The sequence below is a fragment of the Prionailurus bengalensis genome, chromosome D3 (assembly GCF_016509475.1).
Source record: "Prionailurus bengalensis isolate Pbe53 chromosome D3, Fcat_Pben_1.1_paternal_pri, whole genome shotgun sequence".
NCBI lineage: Eukaryota > Metazoa > Chordata > Mammalia > Carnivora > Felidae > Prionailurus > Prionailurus bengalensis.
The window spans coordinates 28,373,352-28,390,071 of record NC_057356.1 but is presented as its reverse complement, the minus strand read 5'-3'; the positions used below and the strand labels follow the sequence as shown (position 1 = coordinate 28,390,071).

General features: G+C 39.6%; 1 protein-coding gene across 4 annotated transcripts in view; it reads right to left on the bottom strand.

Moving 5' to 3' along the window:
* The window catches only part of LOC122470460 (protein HIRA), a 94,521-nt gene that overhangs the window by 28,992 nt on the left and 48,809 nt on the right, over positions 1-16,720 (bottom strand). For all 4 annotated transcript variants that reach the window (XM_043558089.1, XM_043558086.1, XM_043558087.1 and 1 more), the window contains 2 exons: positions 15,000-15,197; positions 13,687-13,848 (listed from right to left, as the gene is read on the bottom strand). In XM_043558089.1, the coding sequence (XP_043414024.1) occupies positions 13,687-13,848; positions 15,000-15,197 (360 nt within the window). The remainder of the gene's footprint in view (positions 1-13,686; positions 13,849-14,999; positions 15,198-16,720) is intronic.

The window sequence follows — 16,720 nt, the reverse complement described above, 5'->3', positions numbered from 1 at the left end:
AGAGAGAGACACAGAATCTGAAAGCAGGCTCCAGGCTCTGAGCTGCCAGCACACAGCCTGATGGGGGGCTTGAACTCACAAACTGTGAGATCATGACCTGAGCCGAAGTCAGTTGCTCAACTGACTAAGCCACCCAAGGGCCTCAACAAATTTAAAAGAGTAAAAATCATACAAAGTATGCTTCAGGTCCAAAACAGAATTAACCTAGACAATAATAACAGAAAGCTACCAGAAAATCCCCAGAGATTAAACCACAGACTTCTAAACAATATATGGGTCAAAGTCTTGAGAGAAATGTAAAAACATTTAATTAAATGAAAAAGTGCAATTTATCAAAATTTGTGGAACACAGTCAAAGCAGTGCTTAGAAGGAAATTTGTAGCAGAGAATGCATATTTTAGAAAAGAAGAAAGACCTGATATAAAAAATCTAAACTTTACCTTTAGGAACTAGAAAAAGATGAACAAGCAGAAGCAAATAAATAATAAGTAGCAATATAATAATATATTAAGGCAATAATAAGCAAGATAATATAAAGCAAATAGAAAAAATAAATAATAAAAACTAGAAGAGAAACCCATGAAATTAAAGACAGGAAAACAACAGGAAAATCAATGAAATAAATAACTGATTCTTTGAAAAGAGCAATAAAATTAATAAACTTGTAGCTAGGCTAAGAAAAAAAGGGAAAAGACACAAATCACTAATGTCAGAAATGCAAAGGGGCCTTCACTACTGATCTCCTGGACAATAAAAGGAACATAAAGGAATATTATGAATATACCCACAGATTGGATAACTTGGATGAAATGGGCCAGTTTCTTGAAAAAAAAAAAAAAAAATCCACTAAAACTCACACAAGGAAAAAGAACTCATCTGAATAGGCCTATTAAAGAAATTGAATCAACAATTAGTAACTTTCCAAGAAAAAAAAGTACCAGGTCCACACAGTCTTATTGGTGAATTCTACCAAATATTTAAGGAAAAAATTATACCAATTCTCTACAATATATTCTAGAGAAGAGAAGAAGAGGAGGTAGATCCTAACACTCATGAGGCAAATATTACCCAAATAAAAAATCAGATACTGATATTACAAGAAAAAAACAACACTATAGGCCAGTATCGCTCATGAACATAGATGTAAAAATCTTCAACAAAATATTGGCATATTGAATCCAACAATGTATAAGAATTACATACAACGACCAAATGGAATTTACTGTAGAAATGCATACTAGCTTAACATTCAAAGTGATTAATGTAGCATTGGTGGTATAGTGGTGAGCACAGCTGACTTCCAAAGTGATTAATGTAATCCATCATGCCCAACAAAGCTGAAGAAAAATCTTATGATCATATCAATAGATGCAGAAAAGGCATTTGACAAAACCTAACATCCAGTCATGACAAAAAAAACCTCTTAGGGGCGCCTGGGTGGCTCAGTTGGTTACTTTGGCTTAGATCATGATCTTACAGTTCATGGGTTTGAGCCCTATGTTGGGCTCTGTGCTGACAGCTCAGAGCCTGGAGCCTACTTTGGATTCTGTGTCTCTGTTTCTCTCTGTCTCTCCCCAACTCGTGCTCTCTCTTTCTCTCTCAAAAATAAACATTAAAAAAAAAAAAACAAAAAAAAACCCAACAACAACAAAAAAAACAAACCCAACCAAATTCTTAGCAAACCAGGATTAGAGGACTTCCTCAATCTGATAAAGAATATCCACAAAAAAACTTACAGCTAACATCATACTTGATGGTGAGACACTAGATGCTTTCTCATAAGACTGAGAAGGCAGTAAGGATGTCCCCTCTCATTAGTTCTAATATTGTAGTAAAAGTCCTAGCTAATGCAGTAAGGTAAGACAGAGAAATAAAAGGCATACAGATTGGGAAGGAGAAATAAAGCTGTCTTTATTTGCAGATGACATAATTGTCTTTGTAGAAAATCTCCAAGAATCAAAAACAACAAAAACAGAATAAGCAATTATAGCAAGGCTTCAGGATACAAAGTTAACATACAAAAGTCCATGGCAGTAATGAACAACTGGTATTTGAAATTGTAATTACAATACTATTTACATTAGCATCAAAAATGAAGTAATTAGATATAAATCTAACAAAATATATCTAAATTCTAAATGAGGAAAACTATAAAACTGATGAAAGAAATCAAAGAACTAAAAAATGGAGATATTCTATGTTCATGGACAAAGGACTCAATATTGTTAAGATGTCAATTGTTCATAACTTGATCTGGAGATTAAATGGAATCCTAATAAAAATCCCAGGAAATCATTTTGTATGTATTGACAAACTGGTTCTTTTAAAAAAAAATTTTTTTTTTCAACGTTTATTTATTTTTGGGACAGAGAGAGACAGAGCATGAACGGGGGAGGGGCAGAGAGAGAGAGGGAGACACAGAATCGGAAACAGGCTCCAGGCTCTGAGCCATCAGCCCAGAGCCTGACGCGGGGCTCGAACTCACGGACTGCGAGATCGTGACCTGGCTGAAGTCGGACGCTTAACCGACTGCGCCACCCAGGCGCCCCGACAAACTGGTTCTAAAGTTTATATGGAAAGGCAAAAGACCTAGAAATAGATCCATACAAATATAGTCAACTCATCTTTGATTAAGGCAAAGGCATAGAAAAGATAGTCTTTTCAACAAATAATGCTGGAACAACTGGACAATCACATGCAAAAACTGAATCTAGACACATACCTTACATCTTCCACAAACATTAATTCAAAATGGATCATAGATCTATGTGGAAAATGCAAAACTATAAAATGAGAACTTAGAAAAAAACACAGTAGGAAGTCTAGATGAGCTTGGTTTTACATTACAAAGAGCTCACCAGGGTAAGTGTAGTTACCATCTGTCACCACACAAATTACTACAATACTATTGACTACAGTGGCAATGAGTTTTTGATACGATACTGAAAGCATGATCCATGACAGAAAAAATTTGGTTAGGTTGGACTTCTTTAACATTAGAAAATTATGCTCTGAGAAAGACATTGTTAAAAGAATGAAAGGATAAGCCACAGACTGGGAAAAAATATTTACAAATCACATTATCTGAGTAAGGACTTGTATCTAAAATATACAAAGAATTTGTAGAACAGTAAGAAAACAAGCAACCCAATTTAAAAAATAAACAAAAGATCTAAAGGGGCACCTCACCAAAGAAGATCCAGATGGCTAATAAGCATATGAAAAGATGGTCAACATTAGAAGTGAAAATCAGGGAATTGAAAATTAAAAAAATAAGAGATCACTCAATGATTATTAAAATGGTTAAAACCTAAAAAACTAATAACAAATGCTGAGCAAGGATGTGATCAAAAGAACTCAATCACTGTTGGTGGGAATGCAGTCATTGTGAAATATAGCCTGGGAGTTTCTTTAAAGCTAAACCTAGTTAGTCTTATGGCATGGCCCAGCAATGGCACTCCTAGGTATTTGCCCGAGTTGAAAACATTTATTCACACAAAAACCTCTACATGAATGTTCATAGCAGCCTTATATATTGTTTATACATAACTCCCCAAAATGGAAACTACCAAGATGTCCTTCAATGGGGGAATGGATAAACTGTGATATATACAAACTGTGGTACATCCATAAAATGGAATATTATTTGGTAAAAAAAAAAGAAATGAGCTATCAAACCATGAAAATGCATGTAAGAACATTAAATAGATATCGCTAAGTGAAAGATGCCCATTAGAAAAGGCTACATACAGTATGATTCCAATTATATGACGTTCTAGAAAAGGCAAAACTATGGAGACAGTAAAAAGGCCAGTGATTGTCAGGTGTTCAGGGAGGAGGAAGGGATCAATGAATAGCTACAGTACAAGGGATATTTAGGGAGAGGAAATTAGTGTGCATGATTATAATGCTGGATACATGACATTATGCATTTGTCAAAACACATACAACTATACAACACAAAGAGTGAACTCTAAACAATGGACAGTACTTCACAAAAAATTGTTAAAAAGCTTTAAAGTATAGGACTAAATACCCAGTGGAGTGTGATAATGGAATGTGATTATGTAGGACAGCATCCTTGTTTAGGAAGTGCCTCTCATAGGAAGAAGTGTCATGTGTTTATCATATGTGTTGTAGAGTAAAAGTAAAGTCAAAACTGACAAACATGACAAAACCTGGTGAATCTAGGTGAAGGGTACAAAGATGTTCAATGGACTATTTTTCCATGTTGCTCAAGGTTTTAAAGTTTCAAAACAAAAGCCTATGAAAAAAAAGCCACTTCCAAGTCCTAGGTGCTGCTGACATAGAAAGTGTCTCATGCATTTTCTTGCACTTCTCCATTTTAATCTGTGTATATGTATGTGTGTAATGTGTTTATTTTTGGTGAATAGCTTTACTGAGATGTAACCCACATACCACACAATTGATGAACTTAAAATATACCATTCAACAGTTCTTGGTATCTTCACAAAGTTGTGCAACAGTCGCAATAGCAATTTCAGAGTATTTTCATCATCTCAAAAATAAACTCTGTATCTGTTACCACCCCCCAATTCTCCCATTCTAGTCCATTTTCTGTTTTCATAGATCTCCCCTGATGGGATGATCTAATCTATTTCCATTTCCAGAGATGTCCCCATTCTGGACATTTCCTATAAATGGAATCACAGAATATGTGACATCCAGCATTGGTTTCTTTCACTTCACATGTTTTCAAGGTTCATCCATGCTGTATAATGTATTGGTACTTGACTCCTTTTTTATGACTGAATAGTACTTCATTATATGGATAACCACACCTTGCTTCCGTTAATGAACATTTGGTTGGTTTAAAGTTTTTGGCTACTGTGTATAATGCTGATAGGAACATGCATAAAGACATTCAATAAACGTTATTTGCATAGGCATGTTTTCATTTTTCTTGGATATTTACTGAAGACTGAAATTCTTGTGTCGGGGCCCCTGGGTGGCTTGGTTGGTTAAACATCTGACTTCAGCTCAGCTCATGATCTCATGGTTCATGAGTACAAGTCCCGCATCAGGCTCTGTGCTGACAGCTAGGAGCCTGGAGCTTGCTTCAGATTCTGTCTCCTGCTCTCTCTGTCCCTCTTCCACTCATGCTCTCTCTCTCTCTCAAAACATTTAAAAAAAGTTCCTTTGTCAAATGGCTATTTGAACATTCATATTAACGTTCAAATAAATGTTATTTGCGTAGGCAGGTTTTCATTTTTCTTGGGTATTTACTGAGGACTGTCAAGTGTTATGCCTATGTTTAATTTTTTAAGGAACTGCCACACTGTTTTCCAAAGTGTCTACCATTCTATATACCCGACAGCAGTGTACGGAAGTCCCAATTTCTTCACATTGATGCCAATACTTATTATCTATCTTTTGATTTCCTAGTAGTGTGGAGTGGAATCTTGTGGTTCTACTTGTATTTCCCCAATGGCTAATAATGTTGAGTATTTTTTCACTTGCTTAATGGGTATTTGTATATCATATTTAAAAACAGCTATTTAAATCCTTGGCCCATTTAAAAATTGTGTCATTAATCTATTACTGAGTTGCATGAGTTGTAAGAATACTTGTATTCTAGAAATAAGTCCTTTATTAGAAATATGATTAGCAAATATTTTTCCCAGTTCTAGTTTTTTCCCCACCATCTTGATAGTGTCCTTTGAAGCACAAGTGGTAAATTTTAGTGAAATACAATTTACCTATTTCTTCTTTGCTTGTGATTTTGCTTTCATCTCCAAAAGTCCATTAGCAAATCCAAAGTCACAAGAGTTCTGTAGTTTGGCTATTACATTTATTTCTTTCATCTATTTTGAGTTAATTTTTGTATGCAATGTGAAGTAAGGACCCGACTTTATGTTTTTGCATGTGGATATCCTGCTGTCCCAGTAACATTTGTTGATAAGACTGTTCTTTCAGGAGCATCTGGGTGCCTCAGTTGGTTACGCATCTGACTCTTAAATTGGGTTCGGGTCCTAATCTCACAATTTGTGAATTTGAGCTCCACATCAGGCTCTGCACTGACAGTGCAGAGCCTGCTTGGGATTCTCTCTCTCTCCTTCTCTCCCCCACTTTTTCTCAAAATAAACAAACTTAAAAAAAAAAAAAAAGACTCCTCTTTCTCCATCCATTGAATGGTCTTGGTGCCCTTGTTAAAAATCAACTGATCACAGAAATGTGAGTTATTTCCAGGATCTCAGTTCTACTCTTTTGACCTATAAGGTTTGTCCTTGTGCTAGTACCACACTATCACGATTACTATTGCTCTGCATTAAGGTTTGAACTCAGGAAGTGTGAGTCCTCCAATTTTGCTTTTTTCCCCTCAGGACTGTTTGGGCTATTCTGGGGCCTTTGAGTTTCCACATGAACTTTGGGATCAGAGTGTTAATTTCTAAGCCAGCTAGAATTCTGAAAGGGATTGCATTGAATCTGTAGATCAATTTCGGTACTACTACCATGTTAACAATATTAAGACATCCAATGGAATGTCTTTCCATTTGTTTAGGTCTTTGGTACAACAATGAGTTGTAGCATCCAAAATATAAGATTTATACTGTATTTTTGTTAAATTTACTCATAAACATTTAATTCTTTTCTGTGCTATTGTAATTATTGTCTTAACTTCGTTTTTTGATTGTTCTTTACAAGTGTAGAGAAATACAACTGATTTTTATAGATTGATCCTGTACCGTGAAGTCATTTAGCCTAGAAACTCTAGTACAATGTCTTGTTCCTGTTCATTTTCCTTAGGAAGAAAGCCTCCAGTCTTTTCCATTAAGTATGATGTTAGTTGAATGGGGTTTTCAAAGATGTCCTTTTATTATGTTGATGGAGTTAGTCTATTCCTAGCTTGCTGTTATTTGTTTAGGTCATGAATGGGTGTTAGATTTAATCATGTGGTGTCTGTTTTTATTCTATTGATATAGTATACTGTATCAATTGATTTTTATATGTTGAGCCAAATATATATATACATACATGCATATATACATATATATATATGTATGTATGCATGTATATACATATGGCTGTATTTTTGAGGATTTGTGTCCACAGTCGTAAGAAATATTGGTTTGTATTTTTCTTTTCTGTGATATCTTTGTCTGCTTTTGGTATCCTGATGATTGGCCTCCTAGCATAAGTTGGGAAATGTTCTCTCCTATTTTTTTAAAAAAGATTTTATTTTTAAGTAATCTCTATACTCAGTTTGGGCTCGAACCTACAATCCTAAGTCAAATGCTCCATTGGCTGAGCCAGCCAGGTATCCCTCTCCTATTTTTTGAGAGAGTTTATGAAGAATTTGGTATTAATTCTTTAATTGATTGGTAGAATAAAGAAGTAAAGCCATCGGGGTCTAGGCTTTTCTTTGTGGGTTGTTTACTAATTCAAACTCTTGTTATAGGTCTATTCAAATTGTCTATTTCTTCTTGTGTCAGCTTTGGTGGTTCATGTCTTTCTAGGAATTTTTCCATTTCATTTAAGTTATCTAATTTATTGGTATACAATTAAATATAATACCTTCTTACTTATTTATTTTTGCAACAGCCTTCATTTCTTTTTTTTTTTTTTAATTTTTTTTTTTCAACGTTTATTTATCTTTGGGACAGAGAGAGACAGAGCATGAACGGGGGAGGGGCAGAGAGAGAGGGAGACACAGAATCGGAAACAGGCTCCAGGCTCTGAGCCATCAGCCCAGAGCCCGACGCAGGGCTCGAACTCACGGACCGCGAGATCGTGACCTGGTTGAAGTCGGACGCTTAACCGACTGCACCACCCAGGCGCCCCCAGCCTTCATTTCTTTAAGTTTACCTATTTTGAGAGAGAGAGACAGACAGACTATCCCAAGCAGGATCCACACTATCAGCAGGGAGCCTGATGCAGGGTCCAAACCCATGAAATGTGAGATCATGATCTGAGTGAAGTCAGATGCTTAATGACTGAGCCACCCAGGTGTTCCAACAGCCTTCTAATTGTCTTTATACTTTAATACAACTTCATATCCTGCTTTTTCCAAATAATACTCCATGTGAACTATTTTTCTAAAGTACTTCAGTCTTCATAGATATTAATTAGGGGCTACAAAATCAATAGCTTATTTCCTCAATACTTCTTTTTTGAGGCAGTTGGGTAAATGTGCTCTATTATAATGTTGCAATAGATATCTTTGGACATGACAGAATACCTGGGTCAGACACCATCACTGAACACCTTTCCTCAAGGAGTTCATGGTGAATTATATTCCAACCTAGTCTGAGAGCCCTCATACCTGCTTGCATTCATTCTGCTAACCAGAAAGTGTGACCATAGGCCCTAGGACTGTTAGCGCTTCCTTTGGGCACTACCTTCTGCTGTTCTTCCTCCTGGTAACCCCAGGTCATAGAAAGGCAGACAGGCACACCAGTGTGTACAAATTCTAAACTTTTTCCATCTGTACCCATGTATCAAACTAGGAAAACCCAGAACCTCCTAACTCTGCTCCATGAAAGCCTTTGCTTTCCTGCTCCCCATTCTAATGCTCTACAGCAGGACAAAACATCCACTTCTGGGTGTAGCTTGATGTTCTAGAAACCTTAAATCAGTGTTTCCCAAAATCCTTTCAAAATTTTTTAGACTTTGTGTAATTATAGCTTTATAAAATACAATAAGAATGTCACAGCAATGTCAAACTGCCACACAAGTTTCTAAATTGATCACTTTCTGAGCTCAATACCAGTACATGAACCTCACTTTGCTTAGCCTTATACCAGCTCAGGTGGTCCCACTCTCTATGGCTGAAACTTCTATGAGAGTCCTCGGTAGTCTCCCCACCTCCTGCCTCTGACACCCCATTCAGGGCCCCTGACCTCAGGGGCCTCCCAGCCTGTATGGGCCACTACCACTGGTCACCCAGTACCCCTAGGGATACCAGGTTATATAGATCTACAGCAGCTGTCCCCTAGATTAAGATACTTACTGAAGAAGAGCTGAAGAGCATAGTTGGCCAGAGTTGCCCCACTTACACATGGGCTCCATCATAGGTTCTACCTGCACACAGGCCAACTTGTACCCTTCTCTGTACCTTTGACTGATGAACAGACTTAAGGCAGGGTGAAGTAGAGGGCCCGCAGGTTCAACTAGGACTGCCACCCTGAACCTGGGAGGATAGCATTAGGCCCCAGGACTCACCTAACACTTTTGGCAAAGAAGTGCCAGGCAGGTTGCAGTGACCAACTGCCAAGCCACCATGAAGTATAATGAAGGAGTAACAGCAGGAGCTGATATATGCTGCTCACTATGAGACCAAGATCAAGGCATGGTTTTACAGGCACTCCATCCCTCTTCAATTTTCAAGTTATATTTCCTATAGGTAGTGCTCCTCGGAGAGCCACTCTGCTTAGGAGGAGATAGGCTGAGAAAGCTTGTGTGTCTTGCTTAAGATCACCCCACCACAAGGTAGAGAGTTGGGACTTAACCTCACGGTATATAGCTCTGAGTGCTGCTCCTTACCATGCATGACACTGTGCCCCCAAGGAAGACCTATGCTGATGGGTAATTGAAAGGGTTCCCCTTGGCTTTTACTGAGAATCAATACAAGAAACAGCCGTATCAAGAAAGCTACATTTTCTGTAAAGCCTTTATTAAAGATAGTGTATTTTATTCTGTTTTCCTTATATAAGTATCCAATCATAACTCCTTAGGATTTAGCACCGAGCTCTTGGAGTCTCACCAGACATTCCCGTTGCCTTGGAGGCAGGAAACTCAGCCCTGAGTAAATGCTCACTCGCTGCCATTTTCAAGTGAGAAGCTGCGAATGACAAATTTGATGCTCCCTTACTCTATTCCATAGTTTTTCTTGGAGCTGGAGGTATGGCTGCAAGGTCTTGTGAAACCTCAGGTACACAGCTGCTGAGGGACCAATCGTGGTGGCATCAGGGCCCAGATCATGCAGTCAAGACTTTGCTTTCTAGTAGCCTGTTTCAAGGGGTATTCTATATGCTTCCCCAATCAGGGTTTGTACTCTCTAAGAGATGGAAAAGAGTATGACAAAGATCATGGAAACCTGCAAGACAAATGTGGGGTGCCTTCCTCAATGAAAAGAAGAAATTCCTGTCTATGGTGCTCTTAGTTTCTCTAAGGCAGGGATTTAGTTTTACTTATTCTGTTCAGAACTCACTCTGTTTCCAAACTGAGGTTTCAACATTTGAGTTTAGCCTGTGAAATACCAGATACTCCCTCTTGACAAAACTGCCCCACAGCATGCCCCCTTTGGGGGAACTCTTGCTAGGGCACACTGTTCCTTCTGTCTGCCCTCCTATCTCTAGCCTCTCCTTCTTACATTCCACTTTCTCACCTCCACACCAGTCAGTTCCTAAGATGTAATGCTCTGTTCAGCTGGGTTTCATCTCCTGTTGGACATGCTTACCGTGGCTTTTCAATTGCAATGATTTTTATTTTTCTTTGCTAAAAGTAATTTCTGGCTTATTTCCAAGTCTATCTGGTCTTTTTTATGGTACATTATTTCTTTTGAGCCATAATTCACATACCACAAAATTCATCATTTTAAGATATAGATTCAGTAGTTTTTTTTTTTTTTTTCCTTATCTAACACCAGAGTAATTTCATAATACAGAAACTCTGTACCCACCAGTGACATCCTAACCTCCTCTCTCCTCAGCCCCTGGCAACTACTAATACTTTCTGTCTCTGTAGATTTGTCTATTCTGGACATTTCATAGCAATGGAATTGGACAATATGTGGTCCTTTGTGACTGACTCCTTTTATTTAGCATGTTTTCAAGGTCTGTCTGTGTGGCATAACATTTAAGTACTCTATTCATTTTTACTGCCAAATTATTATTTGTATTACTATGCAAATAGCTATTTGTATTATTGTACAGATATACCACATTTTGTTTATTCATCAGTTTATAGACATTTGAGTTGTTTCCACTTTGTGGCTATTATGAGTAGCACTGATATGAACATTTGTGTACAAGATTTAAAATAAATATAGGTTTTCAGTTCTTTAGGTATATATGTAGGTGTGGAATTGCTGGGTTACATGGGGACTCTATGTTTAACCATTTCAGAAACCATCAGATTGTGTTCCAAAGGAGCTTTTATAATCCCACCCAGCAGCATTTTATAATCCCACCAGCAATTCATGAGAGTTCTGATTTCTTCCCATCCTCACCAACACTTTTCACTATGTGACTTTTTGATTATTGTCATCCTGGTGGTTATGAAGTGGTATCTCATTGTGGTTTTGATTTGCATTTCCCTGACGACTAATGATGTTGAGAATCTTTTTATGTGTTTATGGGTCATTTATGTATCTTTGGAGAAATTTCTATTCAAATCCTTTATTTTTAAATTGGGTTATTAGTCTTTTTATTGTTGAGTTATAAGTTCTTCATACATTTTGGTCCTAGATCTTTATCAGATGTGACTTACAAATATTTCCTCCCATTCTGTAGACTGTCTTTTCACTACGCTGATTATGATCTTTGAATCACAAAAGTTTTAAATTTTGATGAAATCCAATCTATTTTTTCTTTAGTTGCGTGTGCTTTAAGTGTTACATCTAAGAAACAGTTGCCTAATCTAGTGTCATAAAGATTTACATCTGTATTCTAAGAGTTTTAAAGTTTTAGCTCTTACATTTAGTTCTTTGACCCATTTTAAGTTAATTTTTGTATGTGGGATGTTTACTAACCTTTCCTCACATTTTGTTTTATCTTTCATGTCTTTAAGTATACTTACTTTACAGTCTTTACCTGGCAATTCTCTCTTCTATGATCAAATTTATAAAAAAGTCTAAACCTGTTCATTATGTCTCCTGACATTTGTATGTAATACACTGTTTCTTCATGTGTTTTGTTACTTTGGATTTTGAGTCCCTCTTTGGCAGTGCTTTGTCAGTGGGAATGCTGTACTTGCTGGGGTGAGGGAAATGGCAGTGGGGATTTGCACTGGTTTTGCCAAGGGCCTCTGGGTGTTAATTAGTCAAAAATCTCCTTTTGTGTTCATTTCTTTGCTTGATGGTTTCGAGATGACGTGGTTATTGTTAAACATCCCCAATCCACAGGAGGGCAGGCCTGTGGCTATACAGTCTGTTTTCCTAACCCTGAGGACTGGCTGAGATATTTCAACTTCTTGGCCATGTTCTCATGCTGCCCTTCAGGCTTTTTCTGTCCTCTCTCTCACTAGAGGTATACTTTGTCAAGAAGTTTGACTTAATGTTAGTGTCTTAGTTCCAACCCACTACATGGTTCAGGCCCAAGGCCCTGTCTTGAATCTTTGTGGCCATTAAAACTCAAGGTTACCATGTAGGTAACCCCTCCCAGCCCAACACCCTGGTCATTTTGTTTACTCTTAGATTTTGGCTCCAGGGGATTTCCCTTACTTTATCATCAACTGGTTACATGTTTTAAGGATATGTATTGCAGTTCATCCACCATTTCAAAGTACTGAGCAGCAGGAAGGTTTTCAGATCCTCCATACTACTAGACAGAGAAACTGCTAGATAAAGAGATCGTGTGGAATACCTGTATACTAAAACAGGCATGATCACACTATAGAGTAGAATACAAGGTCCTGCACCAAGGTCAAAGATGCAGTAGCTGACCTGAGAGTCCTCCCATGCTGGTCTCCAGAGGCCGTTCTCCAAGGAGAACAAATTCTGTTTAGACAAGCAGTTTTGAGATCATGAGTCAAGTCCTGGGGACAGCATATTACAGCTTTAGCTCCAAGACATAGTCTACTGCAAGGTCAGGTCTCATCACAAATGCTCCCTTTATTGAGTGCCTGTTGGTTGTATGGTAACTGCAAGAGTCTGTGAAAAATGTCCTGCATTTAGCTGATAGTGGCAAAGGCTAGGTAGGGTGCTGCTGAGCCTGTCGTGTCAAGCTGGGGTGCAACCTCAAGAGGACATCACTTAAGGCCTTGGCACCTCTGTAGGAAGCTGGCCCAGCCCCACTCTAACTCCCCCAAACCCCTACCTCACTGGGCTATGCAGTGAACTCTGTGTCGTGGTGGACTCATGGTCATGGAGCTGGGGACACGCTCCCCAGGAATCAGAAAAGCTCTGTGCCAACAAACCCACTTGCTCTAGCCACCTCAGGAGGACTGTAATTCCAAGAAATAGGCTACATCCCATGTGGCTTGGTTGCAGTGTGCTAAGGGAGATGCAGAGAATGGGGTGAGTAGCATAGAGCTTGTAAGAGCTCAGGAGCTTATATACTTGCATGAAGACCTCTTCTCTATCATTTTTATCTCTGCTCCCAAACACCTGGTCAGTGTCTGAGCAGGCCATTACTTCCATGATGCGGCAGTATCACAGCCTTCTATTTCCCCACCCAATCTCCCATTCCTCTTCTAGGCAAACTCGGTTCCATTCAAACAATGACCTTGAACTCCACAGAGCCTCTGCACTGACCAGCCCTTGTGGTGTTGTTGCCCTCGATGTTCTTTGTGTCTGTTCTGTACCCGCCATGGCTTCTTCCAATCATTTTCCCACTTGGAAAACCTGCTCCTTTCTCCTTGGACTCAGGGGCTCCTGAGTCCACAGGGACCAGAGTGTGCTCCTGCATGGGAAAGCAGGCTGCTTGGTGGGAAAGTGGCTGCTGCACTGCTAGCTGAGATTGTGTCCTACTTGGTCTCTCGGGGGCCCACACAGCCACCACCTACCTTTCCACAGTTGTTGGAGTCACACTGGTCAAGGCAGGAGCACCTGGCGTGGCTTTAGACCGCTCCGTGAATCGGGAGTCAAATGCTTTCATGGGTTCGATCTTGGACGGGGTTGTTAACACGGAGGGTGACGATGCAGCAGGAGTAGAGGTAGCATTCACACTGGGGGTGGGGAGTAAGAAGATGGGAGAGTACGTTAAGCACAATCCATCAAGCATTTGGGAGTCCTACATTTGTGTTATCGGGAGCCAAATAAAAGGGCCACAGATATTAAACTTCTATAAATACAATTTCAAGATGTAATCTACTATTCTTATTTCTTCAATATTTTCATCTGTAAAAATCAGGAAGTTTGGCTAGTGAGAAGGTCATGAGCAAATGCACTCACATTTGCCCCACTGTATTGTTGTGAGAGATTCTAGAGGTAGCATGAGGCCTAGAAAGTGGCTCTTACAACCTTTCTCACTATACAGCCCTACCTCCACAACTTGAATACAGCATTTCCATCCCAAATCACTCCAAACCAAAGCAGCTTTTCCTACTTTGACTAATGGTCTAACAAGAAAAGTCCCCACCCAGGGTCCTGAAGTCACTGTCTATTCCCAGCCTTCATGCTCAGCCAAACACACTGTGGCCTGGGAAGCCCCTCTCTCATCCCACCTTGGCAATATGCGATCTTCATACTCTCCTCCAAGAGTTCATCTCATAGCCCTTGTCTTCTCCACAGAGAATAGGCCTAGGCATGAGCCTGTAAGTTTCCCCCATGCCCAAGCACATCACACACGCTGAGTCCCAAAGCCACTGGGCCTCCTACTGACCACATCCACCCACCTGGACCCCACAACAGACACCTGGCAGGCATCCTGGAGTTCCTTCCTCCTCTCCCAGGACCTGCAAGGCCAACTATTAAAATGTCTCACAGATCTGGAGCTGTCTATCCTTCCCCAGACACCCTTCCTGAGATGACTGGTGTGGCAATGATCTCCACCGTGCAGTGGGGGCCTAAGCCACTTCAAATGTAGAACTGCTGGAAAGTGGGGCTGACCCTGGGGCAGGCAATGCATCCCTGGGTGGTTCGCACCCTTAGGAGTGAGGAGTGCATCTTGGGACTGCATCTTGCCCCAGGAGGTGAAGTCCTCATGGCCCTGTGCATCAGAGACTCACCTGAACAAGGTCTCCCTCCCAAGCAGGACCTCATCAAAAATCAAGCACCTTTCTTTTTTTTATCGAAGGAGCCATGAAGTGTCAGCGGAACTGTGTCCAAATTTGAACTTTCCCCAGGGACAGGAGCAAGCCTTGGCATGCCCACTCACCTGTCCTTACTGACAGTATCACCAGCCGGCCTGGCACCAGCTGTCGCCACAGGCTCTGTGGAGGGCTTCGAGGCGCCAAAGGAGTTGGGGGTACTGGAGTCGAGTGGCAGTAGCTGTGGACTGCTATGAGAGGAGAGCATGGTGCCCGCCAGGGAGCCCGAGAGTGGGATGCTGTTAAAGAATGCCGTGGAGAAGTCCCTGTTGTCAAGAACAAAAATCAGCCTGGGAAATCAGACACATCAAGTACTTTCTATGTTTGAAGTGATTTTTTTCTGGGTCCAAAGGTGAAGTATTTTCATGGAAGAAAATGTGTCAAGTCACAGAAAAGTAAAAAGAAAACTAAAATTAATCGAACCTAAGATGAACTGATAGATACTTCATGTGCCACTAAGAAAGAAGAGGTTATTACCAAATGTAACTGTCAGAAGCTCCTGATTATAAGATGTACCCTAATCTCAGAAATGTTAAAATATGCAGGCGTGTGTCTCAGAACTCATGAAATGCAGTACACAGAGCAGGACTCTCTTTCATTATGGGCTGTGTGGATATACGATAATTTACCTAACCAGCCTCTACTGCGGAATGCCAGCGCTGTCTCCCAGCTTTTTCTGTAACAGACACTGCTGTCACAGGTGGCAAGATACTGCAGTGTTAAGGCTAAGGGCCCCGGGCCAACCTGGCCAGGTTTTACTCCTTTGCCATGAACAAGCTCTGGGACCTTGGGCACTTCAACCACTCTGTGCTTCAGGTTTCTATCTGCAAAACAGAAATTCACAGAACCCTCCTGAGACTGGGACTAACGTGGTTAGTGTAGCACACACTTAGAACGCATAGTAGCTGCTCAAAGATGCACCCTGTCATAATCATCAGTACAACAGTTGTTTCACAGATTACATGAGATAAATTCCTAGAAGTGGAATTTCAGCAGCAGATGGAACGTTCATTGATGAGTTTTGATAAATAGTTCTAAAGTGCCTTCCTTGGAGGTTTAAATTCCAGCTGTGTATCAGAGTGCTTGCTTCCCCAAACCGTCACCAACAGTTTTACCAAATTTTTTGATACTTGACAATTTGATGAAAAATGGTACCTTACTATAGTTTTAATAATTTGCAATTACTTTGATGCGAGGTTGAGATTTTTTCATGCGGAAGCATATGATTTTCTTTATCTGGTGAACTGTTTATATTCCTTATTTATTGTTCTATCTGGTTGTCTTTACTATTGATTCCAAGACCTATTTACATATCTAATAAATTCCTTACACGAGCAGGAAGTATTTTCCCCAGGATGCTGTTTTGTTTTTGTTTTTGTTTTTGTAAAGACTTTATTTTTAACTAATTTCTATACCCAACAGGAGGCTTGAACTTACAACCCCGAGATTAACAGTTGCATGTTCTTCCAACTGAGCCAGCCAGGTGTCCCCATGATGCTGTTTTGACTCTTTATAGTACAATTTTCCTTGCACCCAAAATGTTCTTTGTGTGGACTAAATTTTGTGCCATAGATCATAAAAATATTCTTTTAAAGAATCTTCTAAAATTTTAAACCAAAAAGTTAAAAAAAATCTGAGTTGCTTGGAATGTATCTAATTTTAAGTTGTGATGTAGGGATCTAACTTTGTTCTATAGGTAAGTAGTCCTGACCCTCTCTCTCTCTCTTTCTTCCTCTCTCTCTCTCTGATGTAATGTAATTTATTACATTAGCTGATGTTTCATCACTGA